The sequence below is a fragment of the Pantherophis guttatus genome, chromosome 1 (assembly GCF_059756535.1).
Source record: "Pantherophis guttatus breed Tessera chromosome 1, ASM5975653v1, whole genome shotgun sequence".
Taxonomy (NCBI): Eukaryota; Metazoa; Chordata; class Lepidosauria; order Squamata; family Colubridae; genus Pantherophis; species Pantherophis guttatus.
The window spans coordinates 172,266,699-172,286,079 of NC_142063.1; the positions used below are offsets into that span (position 1 = coordinate 172,266,699).

The 19,381-nt window shown below is 40.8% G+C and overlaps 1 protein-coding gene across 1 annotated transcript in view; it reads left to right on the top strand.

Moving 5' to 3' along the window:
- ZDBF2 (zinc finger DBF-type containing 2) overlaps positions 1–19,381 on the top strand; it is a 45,695-nt gene that overhangs the window by 16,842 nt on the left and 9,472 nt on the right. The window contains 2 exon segments of the mRNA XM_034431575.3: positions 7,511–7,616; positions 9,414–9,541. Of these exon segments, the coding sequence (XP_034287466.2) occupies positions 7,511–7,616; positions 9,414–9,541 (234 nt within the window).

The window sequence follows — 19,381 nt, forward strand, 5'->3', positions numbered from 1 at the left end:
CATTTTAGGTTAATCTGACCAGATAGATTATCATGTTTATGGTGATTTTAAAATCATTTTCATAGCAAATAGATGAATTAATTTTATTTATTAATTTGGTTATGTCCTGTATTTATGAGAGGACAGTGTGGCTGGCAGATCAAAAGACTAAATATTTTGTTGCATTTTCTGTTTTGTTTTCTCAGTTGAAAGGACAGGAGTTGTTGATTTAATCTGTTTCATGTGAGCTAATTAGCATAAAGGAGAATGGTTGCTTTTATTCATATAATTATTTTTGTTTGTAAACATAAGAAAAGGGGGAATTATGATGAAGGATGAATTGTTCTGGAACTTTGCCTTTATTAAAGTTTGTTTCTCTAGAATACTCAATATTACACTGATATGAAATTTTGTTGGGTTGCATTTTAGAACTACTGCCTTGGTGATTGTGTCCTAGGAGATGTTGAATTATAGGTTAGATAATCCATTTTCTTTTTGTCTTGATCCCCCACTTCAAAAATACTTGGAAGTTAGTGAATGGTAAAAAAAAACATGGTAAAATGATGACTCCTCCCACACATTGTTTTACATGTGTCACCCTCCCATGGATTCTTCTGTAATCATGAATGTCAAACAGGAGCTATAACAGCAAGTGTGCTGTGCTTGTCTTCCAAACTTCTCATGGTTGTGTTAGTAAGTTTCCTCTACCTGTTTAAAGGTGATGCTTTTCAGTGGTGAACCATTGTCTAGCATAGGCAAACAATTTGAATAGTTGTCATAATCACTTCTTGTACTTTTCATAATTATGAAGATAATAAAGTACGATGTTTTTATTGGAAACTCAGGACAATAAAACAGCAGGGCTGAGTCTAGAGTGATGATGAAAGAAGAGTTGGTCAAATCTAAAATGTAAGTTAGATGTCTTGGTTCTGAGTATGGTGAAGAAATTGCCACTATCACTGCATTTGCAGAGTAATACAGCAGAAGTATTCTCCTTTTAAATGTCTATTACAGGAAAATCAATTTCAGATTACTCAGTTGTCCACTGTGACCTTTCTGTGAAATCCTTAGGGATAAAATCAGTTGCATTTGCTTTAACTTGGATTCATTTGCTGTAATGGACAAATGCATGTATGAAATCTATTTGGCCATTCCTTGTGGGAAAGTTTCATTTATACTGTTTGAAGATATAAATAAGATTCTTTGTAGCACAAGACTAATTAGCATGCATATTTGTCTTTTCTGGGTGATTTAAGACCGCTAGGAGAGATCTAGTCAAAAGACAAAGAATGCACAATGCTTCACTGAGGAAAAGGAACCGTACTATCCAATTTAAAATACTAGTGATGGGCACAATTTAAAATATTGGTGATGATTCTTTTTTTTTTTTTATTAAAAAGTTTTATCAGGTATTACAACAATTTTTTCCCATCCCTCCCCCCCCCTTCCCTCCTTATAAAAATTCTCTCTTAAATTTTGGGCTTGCGTAAACTTCACATTTCTAACCCATATTTTTTCCCACGTTTCCATCATTATTGGTTCTTCAATATTTTGTGCCCACTTTATCATACAATCCTTAACTAACTCCGTTTCTGAATCTATTTCTACCAATGCATTATACAACCTTTTTATATGCATTTGACTTTGATCTCTAATTTGTTTTACCAAGTTCTCCTCATTTTGCAAGATACCAATTTTCTGATCTTCTCTCCATCTAGCTTGCAGCTGTCCATACTGAAACCATGTTTGAATTATCCTTTCTTCTCTTAATTGATTCAAAGATTTTAGTTGTAGTATACCTCTTTCCTTGTTAAGAAGCTCTTTATATGTAATCACATCTTGTTTTTGCTCTACACTTATATTCTCTATTGCGTGTCTGGGTATTGCCCACATTGGTAACTTCTCATTTAATTTGTACTGATACTTTTTCCAGACATGCAATAAAGCATTCCTTAATATGTGACTTTTAAAAGTCTTATCCACTTTCTTATCATATAATAAATAAGCATGCCAACCGTAAACCAAATCATATCCCTCAATATTCAATATTCTTTCTTCTGTTGAGTTCATCCAATCACTCATTGCTGATAGGGCAGCTGCCTCATAATATAGTCTTTAAGTTAGACATTTTGAAACCTCCTCTTTCACGTATATCCTGCATTATTTTTTGCTTTATTCTCGGTCTCTTCCCTGCCCAGACAAAATTATTAATATCCTTCTGCCATATCTTCAAATTTTCATCTTTTTTAAGTATTGGTATCATTTGAAAAAGAAATAAAAACTTAGCATTCATTTTTACTGCTGCTATTCTTCCCAACAAAGATAATTTTAATTTTTTCCAATCTTCCATCTCTGTATTTTTTGCCACAACGGATCATAATTATGCTTAAATAATTTCGCATTTGATGTCGTAATGTAAACCCCTAAATACTTAACTTTTTTAATTATTTCAAACCCTGTTAGTCTTTCTAATTCTTCTTTTTGATTTGTAGTCATGTTTTTAGTTATTATCTTCATTTTCCCTGCATTTATTTTAAATCCAGATACTTGTCCATATTGATTAATTGTATCCATTAAACCTACAACTGACTGTAATGGTTGGGTTAAAGTAACAACCAAATCGTCAGCAAATGCTCGTAGTCTGTAGTCATACTGCCTAATTTTAATTCCATTTATTTTATCCGACCCCCGTATTTTACTCAACAAAAATTCCAAAGTCAAAATAAACAATAATGGAGACAAGGGACATCCTTGTCTTGTTCCTTTTTCTATATTAAAGGTATCTGTTAAACTACCATTAATTATTATTTGCGCTGTTTGTTTCTGATATATTGCCTTAATAGATTGTGTGAAATATTCTCCAAGTTGCATCTTTTCTATTATTTTCAATAAGAAATGCCAATTCAATCGATCGAATGCTTTCTCCGCATCAAGAAATATTAGCACCGCAGGGATTTGGTTGTTCTTCCCCAAATACTCTAATAGGTTAACAACTTGTCTTACATTACTCTTCATTTGTCTACCATTTATAAAACCAGTTTGATCATTATGAATCATTTGTTGCATGACTGTCATTAACCTATTTGCTAGTATTTTAGCAAAAATCTTATAATCTGTATTTAAGAGTGATATAGGCCTATAATTTTTTGGCTGGGTGTGGTCTTGATCCTCCTTTGGAATCAGAGAAATAAAAACTGTCCTCCAGGATGGGGGAACATCTCCTCCAGATTGTATGTTAGTAAATAATTCTTTAAGTGGTTCCACCATTTCTAACTGCAAGTGTTTATAATAAGCAGCTGTCAAACCATCTGTACCAGGGGCTTTACCCACTTTCAACTGCTAAATTGCAAACATAATCTCCTCGGAAGTTATTGGTTGATTTAAACCCTCCCTTTGCTCTTTTGTAATTGTAGGAATATTCTCTTTCTATAAGTATCTATCTATATACTTTGAATTTTATCACTAGCATACAACCTCATATAAAATTCTAAAAATGCTTTTTTAATCATATTTTGCTGATAAACCTCTTTACCTTTATATTCTATTTTCTCTATGGTCCGTGACTTTTGTGTTTTCCTTAACAGATATGCTAACCATCTCCCTGGTTTATTAGCATTGCAAAAAGTATTATGTTTAGCATATTGCAAATTAGTTGCAATCTGATCTGCCATTAGCATATTAAATTGCCCTCGCAGTAAATTAATTGCCTCTTTTATTTTCTTGTCTGCTGGGTTCAATATCAAAGCTTGTTCTTTTTTTTTGATTTCCTCTTCTAAGTCCTTCCTTTTTTTTTCCTGTTTACGTCTATGTTTATTATTCAAATATATCAAAATACTTCTCATATATGCTTTACTTGCATCCCAAACCATTTCCATAGATGTACCTTTATGCATATTTATAATGAAAAATTCTTTCATAAATTTTTTACATTCTTTTACATTTTCCTCATATCTAAACAGATATGTTTAGATATATCTAAATATATCTATATATATCTTAAATCCTTTTCCATACTCTAATTCCATCCAAACTGGACTATGATCCATTAAAACTCTTGGGCAGATGTTCGTCTTCTTCACCCTAGAAAAGAGATCATTAGTAATTAATATGAAATCAATCCTAGAGAAAGATTGATGTCTATCAAAAAAAAGGTAAAATCTTTTTCTTCAGAGTTCCTCTCTCGCCAGATATCTCTCAACTTCATATCATCCATCATTTCAAAAAACGATTTTGGCAATCTGGCACACCTTGAGATATTTTGCAAGAGCCCCTTCTTATCTTTTTTAGTGTCCAAAACTCCATTCCAATTGCCCAATAAGATGCATGATTTAGAATCCCATTGTAGTAACTTGGAATGTAAAACCTTGTAAAATTTTTCCTGTTGTTGGTTCGGTGCATATACTCCAATTAAAAGTATTTTTCCCCTTTTATTAAAAGTTCAATTGCTGTGAATCTTCCTTGATCATCTGCTTCAATTAATTTAACAATTAAGTCTCTTTTTAGGTATATAACTATACCATTCTTCTTCTCAGGAGCAGATGCAACAAAATGTATGCCTAACCTTGCATTTATTAAATATTTTTGATCTTTCCTTCTAATGTGAGTCTCTTGTAGACAGATTACATCATTTTTAAACTGTTTCAAATAATGAAATATTTTTCTCCTCTTTTGTGGTGAATTTAGGCCATTAACATTCCAAGTCAGAAATCTAGTTGCCATTCTTGGCACCCTGAAGCTTTCGGAGCATCTGCTGGAAATCTCCATGCATTTTGCTTTTTGGCCTTGCTCCTCCCACTGCTTCTGTTTTTGTAGTTTCTTGAATCATCTGGAGTTGCTGCACTCTTAATTCTTCTTGACGCTTGGCTGCCACTCGAGTCTGTCTTTGATCTTTAGGTTCTTCTATTTTTTCAAATACCTCCAAAGCTTGAGCAGTAGTCGAAAGTTGTATTAAATCTTCTTGAATAATCAAAGCTCCCCTTTGGGCCTGTGCCAACGATTCTTCCTTCTCCCCCTTTCTTGCCCCCTCTGCTTCTGTCTTCCTTCTAGCTTCTGGGACTGTGGGCATCCAGCCTTTAGTACATTGGTGTAGAAATCTCTTGCCTTCCACACTGAGTTAAGACGATATCTTTCTCCTGAATAGTTCACCACTAGTCCAGCTGGAACCTCCCATCTGTACTGTATCGGATGGTTTCTCAGTTCTTCCACCAGAAAGGCATAATCCCTTCTGGCTCTCAACATTTTGGGGGGGATTTCTTTCAGGATTAAAACCTCCTGCCCCTGCACTTGAAGTTTATTTTTAAAAGTGACTTGTAAGATTTCATTACATATTCTCCTTGTTGTAAAATAGATTACAATGTCTCTTGGTAGATGTTTCTGTCTGGCGACCCATGAATTGACATGGTAAATTTTGTCAATTTGCCATTCAAGATTTGCTTTTTGATCTCCCATTATCTGTGCAAATGCTTCTGAAAAGATCTCTCTCAAATTCTCTTGCTTATTTTCCTTGAGGCCTCTTATTCTCAAAGCAAATTCCATATCTCTATATAGTATCATTGTTACATCGGCCTCTGCTCTTTCCATCTTATTCTGAACCTCTCCCATTTTATTTTCCAAATTCTCATTAGACTGCTTAATTTCTTCCACTTTTTCATCTAATGCTTCAATATGGCCTGCCAGACCTTGGACTGCCATGACAATATCTTCTCTAATTTCCTGATTTTGATTTTGAATAAACTCTTTAATTTGAGCCATCTCCTCAGCAACATCTCGGATTTTATCCTCAAACACCGAAGTAATTTTTTTTTCTGTAACAGAGGCTTGTGTTTTAAGGACTTCATGCAACATTTCAAGTGTTAATATTGGTGGTTCCGTTGGAACAGAGAGAGATTGCAATTTGGACGTTTGAGCTGGCGAGCTCCCAGCACTTTTAGGGACAATAGTCTTTATTTGTTTTGAAGCCATTTTTAGTTTCCAATTTGAATTTATTCAGCAACCAGAACAACAAATCCACCAGATCCAAAAATTTCCAGTCTTTAAATAATATCAATCCTTTTTTTAAAAACACTGCTATAGTCTTTTTAGCCTTTAATCTTCTTTCTTTCAAAGCAAAGATCTCTAATTTTAGACAGGAGCTGTCAGCGCTAAACGAAACTTTCCTTTTTAACTTTCACTTTCACGCCACATTAAAGCTCAATCGCCATCTTGGTTTCACTTTCTTCCCTTAGTAAGTCAGAAGGAAGTAATACACATTTGGAGTTAGTTTAGTACTTGCAAATCTGATCTCTCCTGAGTTTGCTCAGCCTGCTTCCAAATCCAATGTTTTATTCAAAGTGTTGTTTGCAGGGGTGGTTGCGGCGTCTTCTGCTTAAAACAGAAACGTCCCGGATCCGGAGCTCTGTCGGGCTTCCAGGGAGCTCTCACCCTTCGAGCCCCAGAATTGTTCCTGGGACACTTGGGGAGCTCTACCTGCACCCGTCTGCTCTCTTCCTCCCCTTTCCCCGGGGAGAAAGTTTCCAAGCTGCTAGACAGCTGATTTGCGCTGTTCTAGCGGTTTACGCGATCGCGGGGCTGGCGCTCACAAAGGAGCGTGTTCAGCGCCTGCGGTGCCACCGGAAGTCTTGATTCTTAAAGCTAGTCTAAAAAGACTAGATTCAGGATAATTTATGGACTGCATCACCCCAGACCAACTTTACTAAATTCTGAAGTAGAGGCCTTTCTCTAGGCTGTGGCAACAGAATGATTAAGAAGGGGGGAGGTTCTCAGTGGCCACATTTAAACTGTGAAACTCCCAGTTTTGTGTGTGTGTGTGTGTGTGTGTGTGTGTGTGTGTGTGGCAGGTTGATATTTCATATGGTAGGTTTCACAAACTGATTAACAAGTTTTCTGTTTAAGAGAGGGGTTCCTTCTCTTAGCTAGTGACTTCCAAACTTCTCATGTTGTGTTAGTAAGTTTCCTCTGCATATTTACATATTTATTTAAATATGTTATCTTTTTTGTATTTTGTCTGGTTTTCATTTTCTTTTAATTCATTTTAGTGTTTTGATGATTTTAATTTCTGCATTAGGTATAAATAATATATACCTAAATAAGTATACTTTTAATAAGTAGAAATTAAAATAAACTTCTAATTTGAGAAGAATGTAAATACATCTGCAATTTCTACAGCACATTCAGTGAGATCTAATTGATTTTGTAGGGCTATTGAAAAATGTAACAAAAATACTGTTGTAATAGTACACTAACACCTTTTAATACCTGAGCATGCAACACCTCATTTCATCAAACCTTTATATGATGGAATTTGCATGCAGTGTCGTTTGAAAAATGGCATCATCACATCTTTTTTTTAAGCGTATGGCACATGTTAGCCAGGGATCACCAAGGGGGCTGGCTGCCACAAATTCCCACAAGGCCTTATTCTTTAATACAGTAGATATTTCTGAATAATGGAACCTCCTCTGCAGTTAGTTTTATTTACTATGCTTTATAATTCTCTCTGAAAATTAATTATATCAAAATTTATATTTTTCAGTTTAAATAAACAAGGATTAGAGCTGTCAAAGACTGAACTACCTGTTATGCAGAACAGACAAGGTTACTGCAACTGTTGCCATGCACCCTACAGCAATCTGGAACAGGTATTCAAATGAAAATTTAACTCTGACATATGGAAACTTCACTAAAGGTTTTAATAGTTCCTTTTTTTAAGGCTTTCCCTATAGAAATAAACTGCTCAGGGAAATCTCCTTTGTAGCCTCCAAGGTCTCTTCCCCCTCCTCTATCCTTGAATTTTAAAAAAAATGCATGCTGCAAAGCACAACCTCATACCATCTCTATTTTTTAGAATTCTTCTGCACTCCCAAAAAGGGAATGACTTCTAGAGGGAAAAATGGCTGCAGATCAGTATTTTGTTCTGAGTTATTTCCATTACCCCCTTCCAAAGATTCACTGAAGTGTTAAATATCATATGGTGGAGCTAGAAAGTAATGAAAAATTAAACAGATTAAATGTTTGTCTTGTGATTGTTTACTTCCATCATGACAGTCGTTTGTAGGAACACAAGCACTTCAATCACAGTAATTTTGTGACAGCATCCACAGTATGCTTTCAAAATTCTCAGAGATCCCCCAAAAATGCATCTTTTAGAGTAGATCTAAAAAAATCAAAGCAAAGCTCCTTCCATACTTGCGGTTACATTTGTATCTTTAACTTATTGGCGTTTAAGTTATTGGCTTGAGAAAAGCATAGTTAGTCAAATAAAAAATCCAAATATGTTCATTAGCTATGATAGAAGAATGTCCCTCACTTATACAAGTCTTAATTTTCTTTTTTCTGTATCACTTCTATTATGACAGTCTAAAATGGACTTACCCTCTTGCAACTCCTTTCATCAGTAGAAGACACTTTCTTTCCTGTAAGACTATATTTGAAGGGAAAATGGTGATTTGGTGCATGAGTTGACATGTATGAGACATCTATCAGCATTTCCTTGAATCAAACCCATGTTTTCCTGAGAGTGTCAAGTGAGTTCTAAACTAAGCAGTTGCCAGTAGATGTGTGTGAAAATTCTCAAATGCCCAGTTCACATTTTGCCTTTCAAATATGGATCGTTGCATGCCCCTTTCTTTGAAGAAGTGACAAGTAGGATCCATAAGCAAGGGGGGCTTGGGATACTTGTTGGAAGATGGCTTACAGGAAAGGCTGTTGTTAGGAGGTTATCCTGATGAATTATCTACTTGACTTGCTTGTAATGTAGTTTAGTGTTGAAGAGCAAAATCTATGAAATGTGGCAAAAAATGCTTAGAGGATTGGGATTAGGATTACCAGAGATACAAAAATGATTCTTTTTACTCTTCTTTAATGACCAAATTTTACACTGTGGTACCACTGCTATTTTTTCCCCATAAAAAGGGTTTTTTTCATTTTCATTTTCATTTTTTTGCTTTTTTTGGTGTCTTGTCCTTAGTTTATCTGCTGCAGTTGGTTTTTGCCTAGTGTTTCTAAGTTCCATGACATCAAATAATATCACTCTTAAAGTATTATTTTTCTTATAATCTTTTGTAATTGCAATTACTGGAATTTATTTTTGTCTCTTAGAATAGAATAAAATTTTATTGGCCAAGCATGATTAGACACACAAGGAATTTGTCTTGGTGCATATGCTCTCAGTGTACATAAAAGAAAAGATACATTCGTCAAGAATCATAAGGTACAACACTTAATGATAGTCATAGGGTACAAATAAGCAATCAAATCATATTAGGAAACAGTCAGTATAAATCGTAAGGATACAAGCAACAAAGTTACAGTCATTCAGTCATGAGTGGAAGGAGATGGGTGATAGGAATGATGAGAAGATTAATATTTACTAAGTGCAGACTTAGTAAATAGTTTGACTTTTCTCTTTTCTTTTTCCCTTTTCTCTTTATCTTCAGCATGTATATAGTTCCCAGCACAGACATTTTGTCAGTTACTGTAGAAATCGCATGGGTACAAGTAGCTTGATGGAGCGTTTCCTGCAAGATGTTCTGCAACATCATCCCTACAGATACCACGACAACAGGTAAAACCATTCAATGCATTGAACTATCTGAATATTTGATGATACAAATCAGTGGTGAAATCTAAAATTTGTTACTACCGGTTCAGTGGGCATGGCTTGATGGGGGATAATGTGACTGGGTGGGTGTGGCCAACTTTTTTTAAAAAAAACTTTTAAAACCATTTTTTCTACAACCTCTTTGGCAAAGAGGTTGTAAAAAAATGCTTTTAAAAACCTCTGACGGTCCCAGCTGAGTTGTCTGATGGCAGAGGCTTTTTTTCTTTTAAAAGCCTCTGACGATCAGGCAACTCAGCTGGGATCATCAGAAGCTTTTAAAAGCATTTTTTTTTACAACCTCTTCAGCCGAAGGGGTTGTAGAAAAAATGTTTTTAAAAGAAAAAAAGCCTCTGCCGATCAGGCAACTCAGCTGGGATCGTTAGAGGTTTTTAAAAGCAATTTTTTCCCTACAACCTCCTGAGCCGAAGAGGTTGTAGAAAAAATGCTTTCAGAAGCCTCTGATGATCCCACCTGAGCCGCGCGATCGTCAGAGGCTTTTTTTTTTTACTTTTAAAAGCATTTTTTCCTGCCGAAAAGGTTGTAGAAAAAATGCTTTTAAAAATAGCCTCTGATGATCGCGCGGCTCAGCTGGGCATGGGGGGAAGGCAGGGATTTTTGCTACCGGTTCTCCGAACCACCCGCCTCCATCGCTACCGGATCGGGCGATTTCTACCGAACCGGGAGCATTTCACCCCTGGATGATATACTACAAATCCAGTATAGTAAAGTAGAAATGTATTAAATTGGCAGCCTGTTGGCCAGCTGAAATATATTTGCATCTGGAGGCAACTTGAAAAAAAAGTTGTAAAAGAAGTGAGACAACTCTAAATTGAACCTGTTGTAGTTTTGTGCTCATTAATTTTGCTTTCATTTTCAGCAAATGCATTACTCCAAAGCAATACCTTTTTTCTATTTTGATGAGGGAGAAACTATAACATCTGTTTTTAATACCTTTAGCCACATATATGCTGAATCATTTAAACACCTAATCGGAGAAAACCTAGGATCTGATGTCATTATAATAAAGCTATCGCTGATGATGATAAAGCAATTTCCTGGAAAAAATCATGTACACATCATGTTAGTTAAGTACCATTAAATTGTGCTCAACTCCTGGTGACTACACAGACTAATGCCTGCCATCTTTGCATTGGAAGTCTACAATTATAATCTTATAAACATTAATTATTATGAATTAATAGTAATTCATATACTGGAATGAAATGCTTCTTCAGCCTGTTCAAATGACAGTTTGCCTGATTTAACTACTGACTAAATTCCCTTGTGTGAAAACATCATCTAGATAACATTGTTTTTGTTTTTTCCTCATGCAGTTGAGCTGGGCCAAGCAAGGAAGGGAACCAGCTAATTCAGACAATATGGGGAAGGAAGGTTGAAGGGAGGATAAATGCACTGTTCAATTATTGGAAAGAGAAGATTTGTTCAGAAAGAGAGTTTCCTGTTCTTTTGCCTATCATGTCTTCTGCCCATATGTTGCTCTAGGTAGTAGCTTCTCAGCACAAAGGATATACCACATAGAAACATTTAGGAAGAAATTTTAGGCAAAGGAAAACATATAAAGAATAATCAGGGCATGGAGAGATTGTCATAGAAATCTACCTATTGTGACTTCCGGTTTGCTGCTTGTCCCCGCTGGACGCTCCTCCGGGATCGTCGAACCCACTGCCTGTAAGAGCCGCCTTTTTCAGCGGAATGGCGGCTCGAAAAAACTCCGTTTCCATTAGGAAACGGAGATAGAGCCGGCTGGGGTGGGTAGAGTCCTCTGCCTAATCCCAAAAGTTTTTTATTTACTTTTGGGAGGGAGCGGAAGAGACTCCCCGTATCCCCAGCCGATGCTCCGGGCTCTGGGAAATCTCTGCTACACGCAGAGCTAGGGGGCAAAAGCAAGCCTGTAAATCTGTCAAATAAATTAATTAAAGAAGATATGAGCTGGACCTTTGATCCTGAAGCGCAAGTATTCTTTTTATTCTATTTTGCCTAAGAAGTGAAGTGAAGGGAAAAAAGTTTTTTTTAAAATGGCGATTGCTGCTGCGGCTTGAAGAGAGGCTGAAAGGGAAACTCCTTCCGTTTTTAATTACAAAGTAGCGGAATGAATACTTTTGGCTGTAACTGAAGGCAAAATCTCACTCTCATTTCGGTTTTTTTTTTCTTTCTTTTTTTTTTTTCTTTCTCTTTGAGGATCTGATATTGATCTTGGTTGGAAAAAAGTTTTTTTTTCTCTCTTTTCCAGTAAATTTTGTCTGCGTGGAAAAATGGCACTGAGACTTATAAAACTAGACAAACAGGCAGTGGGGGGGGGATTCCCCCATTAATAAATTACATCAACAAGTTTTAACTCTCCAGTCACAGAAACCTGACTTTAATATAATAGAATTTCTTCTTGAGGAGATTATAAGAAGGGATGAGATTGTGAATCAGCAACTTGAAAAATTTAAGTTGGAAATCAAAGAAATTGGTGAATTGGTGAAATCTAAGTTTGGCTTTTTGGATTGAAAGATTTTAAAAGTAGCTAATGGCTTAGCAGACTTTATGACTCAGTTGGAAGCAAATACTAACTCTAAAATGAAAGAAACTGAGGAGAATTTGGATGACAAGATCCAAAAAATTAAAAAGGATTTGGCAAACATTCAGGATAATAGTTCAGAAGACAAACTTAAAATGGAGGCTGATCAAAAGACTGTTATTGAAGAAAATGTACAACAGAGGATTGAAAGAGAAGTTTTAATGATCCAATACAATTTTACAGAATATGCAATTAGACTGAGAGGTTTGCAGGAAGATGACAGAGATGATTTAAGGAAGATATCTTCTGAAATTCTGGCTGGGATTTTAAAGGTTCAACCTGACGAAGTGTTTTGCAGGATTGACAGAATTTATAGAATAAACTCCTGGTTGGCAAAACAAAGGCAATTGCCTAGAGATGTGGTGATTTATTTTACAGACAAAGAAATTAGAAATAATATTGTCCAGAATTCTTATGATTCTGCTTTGCAATTTCGTGGAAGAAAGATTTGGATTTTTAAGGAACTCCCGCCCAAGATGTTAATGGAGAGGAAGAAATTTGGTTTTCTAGTGAATGAGTTAAAAAAAAGGAATATTCTATTTAGGTGGGACGTCCCAGTTGGTTTAATATTGAGACACCAAGGAGTAAGATACCAACTGGATACTGTCGAAAAAGCGGAAGAATTTTATCAAAAAATTTTAAAAATAAATTTAACATCTTTAGGCATAACACAGGACAAGCAAAAGGAGTTGGAAATAAAGGGAAAACATCAAATTACAGAGGCTGTGGTAGATAAACTGTCTTTGGACTCCTTGGATACCCCAGCTGGACTGTCTATAAATTTGAGAGCAGTGTCATCTGATTCTAATGTGATTAACTATCAACTTACAAACAAGTGCGTAAATCAACCAGTTGATATACAAGTGAAGGAAAAGACATATGGGATAATAAAACAAAACCAACAAGATCAATTTACAAAGCAGAATGACAACCGATCAGCTGATACACAACTTGTAGGAAGGAAATCTGGATGGAAATGCAACCCGCAAAAGAAAAAGAAAAGAAACAGATTTCGTAGAAATAGTAGTTTCTAAACCAAGCAACAGTGAAACCAGGGATTTTAAAAAAATAAATGAACATGTGAAAAGATATTGGAGGCGAATTATCGTTTAATACTATCTTGAGGAAAGTGGCAGATCTCTGCAATGCCGTGATTTTGGGATGTGGAAAGAGCCTTACATTGTTGGATTTGAACTATCTATTTTGGATTTCTTTTACCGATAAATATATTATATCTATTTTGAGTTACAAGGCAAGAGAGTCATGCTGGGGCATGCAGAAGATCTGGCTGTTATTTATTTATTATTTATTTATTAATTTAATTTGTATACCGCCCTTCTCCCAGAAGGGACTCAGGGCGGTGAACAGCCAAAATTAAAAAACATACAAATGCAAAAGTTAAGATAATTAAAAGAATTAAATCATTGGCTACCCAAATTTTTAAAACCCCAAATCCATAAAATTTAAAATCCCAATTAAAAACCATTTAGGCTAGGCCGGCTTGATGAAATAAAAACGTCTTCAGGGCTTTACGGAAGGTCCGGAGGTCCGGGATCAATAGTATTCCAGGAGGCAGCTCATTCCACAGGGCGGGTGCCCCCACAGAGAAGGCTCGCCCCCTGGGGGCCGCCAGCCGACATTGCCTGACCGACGGCACCCCGAGGAGGCCCTCTCTGTGAGAGCGTATTGGCCGGTGGGAGGTTATCGGTAGCAGCAGGCGGTCTCGCAAATACCCTGGCCCTAAGCCATGGAGCGCTTTAAAGATGAGAACCAACACCTTAAAGCGCACCCGGAAGACCACCGGGAGCCAATGCAGCTCGCGCAGGAGAGGTGTTACGTGGGAGCGCCACGTCGCTCCCATAATCACCCGCGCGGCCGCATTCTGCACCAGCTGGAGCCTCCGGGTGCTCCTCAGGGGGAGCCCCATGTAGAGAGCGTTACAGTAGTCCAGGCGTGACGTAACCAAGGCATGAGTGACTGTGCACAAGGAGTCCCGATCCAGAAAGGGGCGCAACTGGCGTATCAGGCGAACCTGATAAAAAGCCCCCCTGGCCACGGCCGTCATATGCTCTTCTAAAGACAGCCGTGTGTCCAGGAGGACGCCCAAGTTGCGAGCCCCCTCTGTGGGGGTCAGTGACTCGCCCCCAATAGCCAGCGATGGCACCAGCTGGCTATACCGGGACGCCGGCATCCACAGCCACTCGGTCTTGGAAGGGTTGAGCCGAAGCCTGTTCCTCCCCATCCAGACCCGCACGGCCTCCAGACACTGGGACATCACTTCGAGGGCATCATTGGGGTGGTCTGGGGTGGAAATGTACAGCTGAGTGTCATCAGCGTACAGATGGCATCGCACCCCAAAACCGCGGATGATCTCACCCAGCGGCTTCACATAAATGTTGAACAGGAGCGGCGAGAGGACCGACCCTTGCGGCACCCCGCAAGCAAGGCGCCTCGAGGTCGACCTCTGCCCCCCTGCCAACACAGACTGCGACCGGTCAGAGAGATAGGAGGAGAACCACCGCAACACGGTGCCTCCCACCCCCAGTCCCTCCAGCCGGCGCAGCATGATACCATGGTCGATGGTATCAAAAGCCGCTGAGAGGTCTAACAGGACCAGAACAGAGGAACAACCCCTGTCCCGAGCCCTCCAGAGATCATCCACCAATGCGACCAATGCCGTCTCCGTGCTGTACCCAGGCCTGAAGCCGGACTGGCACGGATCTAGATAGACGGTTTCATCCAGGAACTGTGGGAGCTGTCGCACAACCACACTCTCCACAACCTTCGCAACAAAGCGAAGGTTGGAGACCGGACGATAGTTTGCCAAAACGGCCGGGTCCAGAGAAGGCTTCTTGAGGAGGGGCCTCACCACCGCCTCTTTCAAGGCGGGAGGCAAGAAACCCTCTCTCAGAGAAGCATTTATGATCCTCTGGAGCCAGCCTCGTGTTACCTCCCGGGTGGCCAGTACCAGCCAGGAGGGGCACGGGTCCAATAAACATGTGGTTGCGTTTAATCTCCCCAGGATCCTGTCCACGTCCTCAGGAGTCACAGGGTCGAACTCATCCCAGGTAACATTCTCAAGACCAGCCTCAGTCACCCCGCCGGGATCTACCCAGTCAGAGTCCAAGCCTTCCCGAATCTGAGCGATTTTATCGTGCAGATACTGTGCAAAATCCTCAGCCTGCCCTTGCAAGGGGTCCTCCCGTGCTCCCTGATGTAGGAGGGAGCGGGTCACCCTAAACAAGGCGGCTGGGCGGTTATCTGCTGATGCAATAAGAGTGGAAAAGTGGTTACGCTTTGCCGCTTTTATCGCCACTAGATAGGTCTTAATATGAGACCTAACTAGTGTTCGGTCGGATTCGGAGCGACTTGCCCTCCAACCACTCTCTAGGCGTCTTTTCCGGCGCTTCATCCCCCTCAGCTCCTCGGAAAACCAAGGGGCCGGGCAGGTTCGGCGTCGGGTCAGAGGCCGCAAAGGCACGACTCGGTCCAGAGCACCGGCGGCTGTCCTATCCCAGGCAGCCACCAGATCTTCAGCCGAGTCGTGTGCCAGAGTTTCAGGAACTGGCCCAAGCTCCCTCTGGAACCTATCAGGATCCATCAGGCGCCTGGGGCGGAACCACCTGGTCGGTTCCGCCTCCCTGCAGTGGGGTGCAGCGGTCGAAAGGTCCAGTCTCAGGAGAGAATGGTCCGACCATGACAGGGGTTCAATAACTATATCCCCTATATCCAGACCACTCCGCCACTGACCAGAGATAAAAACCAAGTCCAGAGTGTGTCCTCCCGCGTGAGTGGGGCCATGAATTAATTGTGTCAGGTCCATGGCTGTCATGGAAGCCATAAACTCCCGAGCCATCCCAGACGCCCCACCGGTAGATGGCAGGTTGAAATCCCCCATGACCAAAAGTCTGGGGGTATCAACCGCCACCCCGGCAATAACGTTGAGAAGCTCGGGCACGTGGCAGGGAGCCAGGTACGCGATCAGCAGGCCCACCTGCATCCCATGGCCCCACTTCACCAGGAGAGACTCACATCCGGCTATCTGAGGTACAGTGGCCTCCCTCGGATCAAGACCTTCCTTTATAACGACCGCCACCCCCCCACCCCTGCCCTGGGCCCTTGGCTGATGGAATGCGCGGAAACCTGGTGGGCACATCTCTACGAGGGGGACCCCCCCCTCTTGGCCCAGCCAGGTCTCCGTAATACCTGCCAGGTCCGCACCCCCCTCCTGTATTAGCTCACAAATGAGGGGGGCCTTATTAACCACGGACCTGGCATTGCACAACATCAGTCTAAGGCCTGGGCTCTGAGACTCTGGACAGCCGGGGAAACGAGAAGAGTCATGGGGGCCGAGGCATGCCACCGCTTGGAGATAGCGGGTGCGTGCCCCCACCACCTGATGTGGCCCCCTACTCCCGCCATATCTGCCCCTCCCAACCACGGTCCTGATAGAACTGCCCTCCACCCTATCCACACTGAGCTCCTCCACACCCCGCTCCCCGCCTTCCGTTCCATGCCCCTGTAACGGGCCTGACCTATGCCCCTCCCTCCCCACCCCCCGCCCTAAGCCCCTTAAAAGATTACAAAAAGACAATTTTAAAAAACCCCACAACCCCCTCTTTGCGGCATGCCACCTCTCGGGGTTCCAAAGCCCGTCATCGAGGTAGGCCCTCGATAGAGTGGAGGGCCAAGCCTGCGAGAGGGGGGAGTCTCGCAGACCAAGAAGCTCCGCTGCGGAATACATCTTGACCACAGAGGATGGGAGCAACCATATCTTAGGGGTCCATATAGAAGGTCCAGGGGAGAGACATGGAATGGGAGTCTCAAAAACATTTTCAACAGGACCGGTCCACTGTCCCCTCACAACAGAGGACGAAGTCAAGTTCCAGGTCGACCACAATCCAAGGGGGGGAAGGGGGGAGACCCAACCACCCTCTCACGGAGGTCCGATCAACCATTTCGACCCCCTCTTGTGGTGAGATGGCAGCGATGAACCAATGCAGACAGCACAGCATCCGGGGCTCAGGTCCAAAAACCGCCCTCTCACGGCGGTTGGTCCGATGGTCAGGTCCCCTCTGCTGGCAGATGCAAGAATTCAATATCATCCCAGTTCAGCCCCCAGGGGCCCCGACATCAGAGCCACCCTCTCACGGTGGTTTAACTGAGCCCAGCCCTCTCAGCTGATGGGATGGAGCCATGTACCAGCCCCCATTCAGATTTAAATAGTCCTCCCCACAGTTAGGGAAAGTTCAGATGAAAATAAACTTGGCGTCAGGTGAGTCAGTGAGCTAGCCGACAATCCAAGGTGGGCATAGTCCTGGTAGAGAAGCATTGGGGGGAAACAGGGGCAGTTATCTCTAGCCCCCCCCCCCCAGCCCCCACATAACAATGGAGGCATCCCAAGATCTGAAAGCGTCTCATGCCAGGTCCTTGCCCGACCCAAAAGGCAGATGATCTCCCGGCCTCGTTGCCCCCCCCATCCCCAACTTCCGGGGGGGGGTGTCTCCTCCCTGCCAGACCCCCTGGGCTGCCATCACAGCTGCCGTCGTCATGCCATCGCCGCCGTCGCTGCCGTAGCGCCCAAAAGGGTCTGGCAGCGTCCCAAAGATCTCGTGGGAAATCCGGCAACTCCCATAGCACTCCGGGCAACCCCTCAGCCTGGGAAATCGCCGTACCGCAGCGCCCCAGGCAAAAAACGCCGCCACGCCGATTCCGACGCCCACGTGGACTCCAGCTGGAGGAAACGCTGCCGACGCCCAGCTGAAGCAGTCCGCTGCTCCCGACATCGCCCGCTCTCTCTCTCTCTGCCCAACCTCAATATCCGGAGGGGAAAACCCTCTCCGTGTGGGCAGAGAGTTCTCCTAACCGGGCCTGGGGTCGTAGATCTTCACAACGACCCCCAAAGACCCCAAAGGGTAGGTCAGTCCCTCATCCTCAAGCCGCGATCTCGGCAACCGTCGCCATCTTGGGCATGTTACCCACAAAGATGATGGGGATTTATAATCCTGATGAAAACCACAATTACAACTATATGGAATATAATTATAATGTCACTCGGGTGGTTGTTTTTATTTTTATATATACATGAGGATATTTATTATTGATGGGGGCAGAAGATGACTGAAGATTTTGAATAAACTGTTGCACCAGGATGCTATGTTACCCTATTATGGATGATGGATTTAACAATCTAGTGGAAAGACATCAAAGAAGATACTAAATGAATTATAAATTTAAAGTTATTGTCTTTTTTTATAAAATGGAATGTATATATAGACATATGTATATTTTAGTAGAGTGGGCAGTGGATTATATTTAGAATTGTAGTGTATGGTAATCTTGCAGGAAACTGGGTTGAAATAGGCTAGTTTAGTGATTGATTAGTTTAAGAAAAAGGATTTTTAAGACATATATTTTGGGGAGTGGAAGAATCGGATAGAACTGAACAAATGTTAAATTTGGAGAAGGCTGCTTTGAAATGTTAAATTAATATATATAATATATATAAAAGTAAAGGTTATGTTGTTGTAATAATAATAATATTTTATAAGTTTGGGGGAGGAGAAAAAGGGTAGATTGTGAAAAGCGGAGAAAAGCGGAGTTATAAGAATACTTTGCTAAGGGTCAGTACTTTGAGGAGTGAGTAAGGGCATGGTAAAATATTATGTAATTAATTATGAATTAGCTTATTGTTGTGAAGAAGAAGTCACAGGGGGGGATGGGTGGTGAGGGGGGGTTAGGGAAGAAGGGAGGAAAAGGGGGAAAAACTTGTATTTGAAAAACTTTTTCAATAAAAAAAAAAAAGAAAGAAATCTACCTATTGAAAGAAGACAGTATAAATGAAACTATAGATCAATCTGAGAACCAAAGTACCTGAAAAACAGTATGAATGAGCTAGCTAATAAATTAGATATCTGCATCACTCTGCAATGCAATCTGGGCTCTTTAATACTAGAGTGATTAACATATGACCTCCTAAGCAATTTCCTAAAGCAGTTTAAAAGATACTGCTTTTAAAGGGTTTAGTTTAGTTTAGTTTCCTTTAAATATTTAACAAGTTTTTAAAAAGTGAGGGTTCTTTTAAGAGTTGACAATCGTGGGTTGCACTTTTTTATAGTATATATTTCATGTTCCTAATTTTGGATCTTTATAACAGATCATACTTAACTTTACCAAGTGGATTTCTCCAGTGAGTTAAGAGGGAAATACTTCAGAATTCT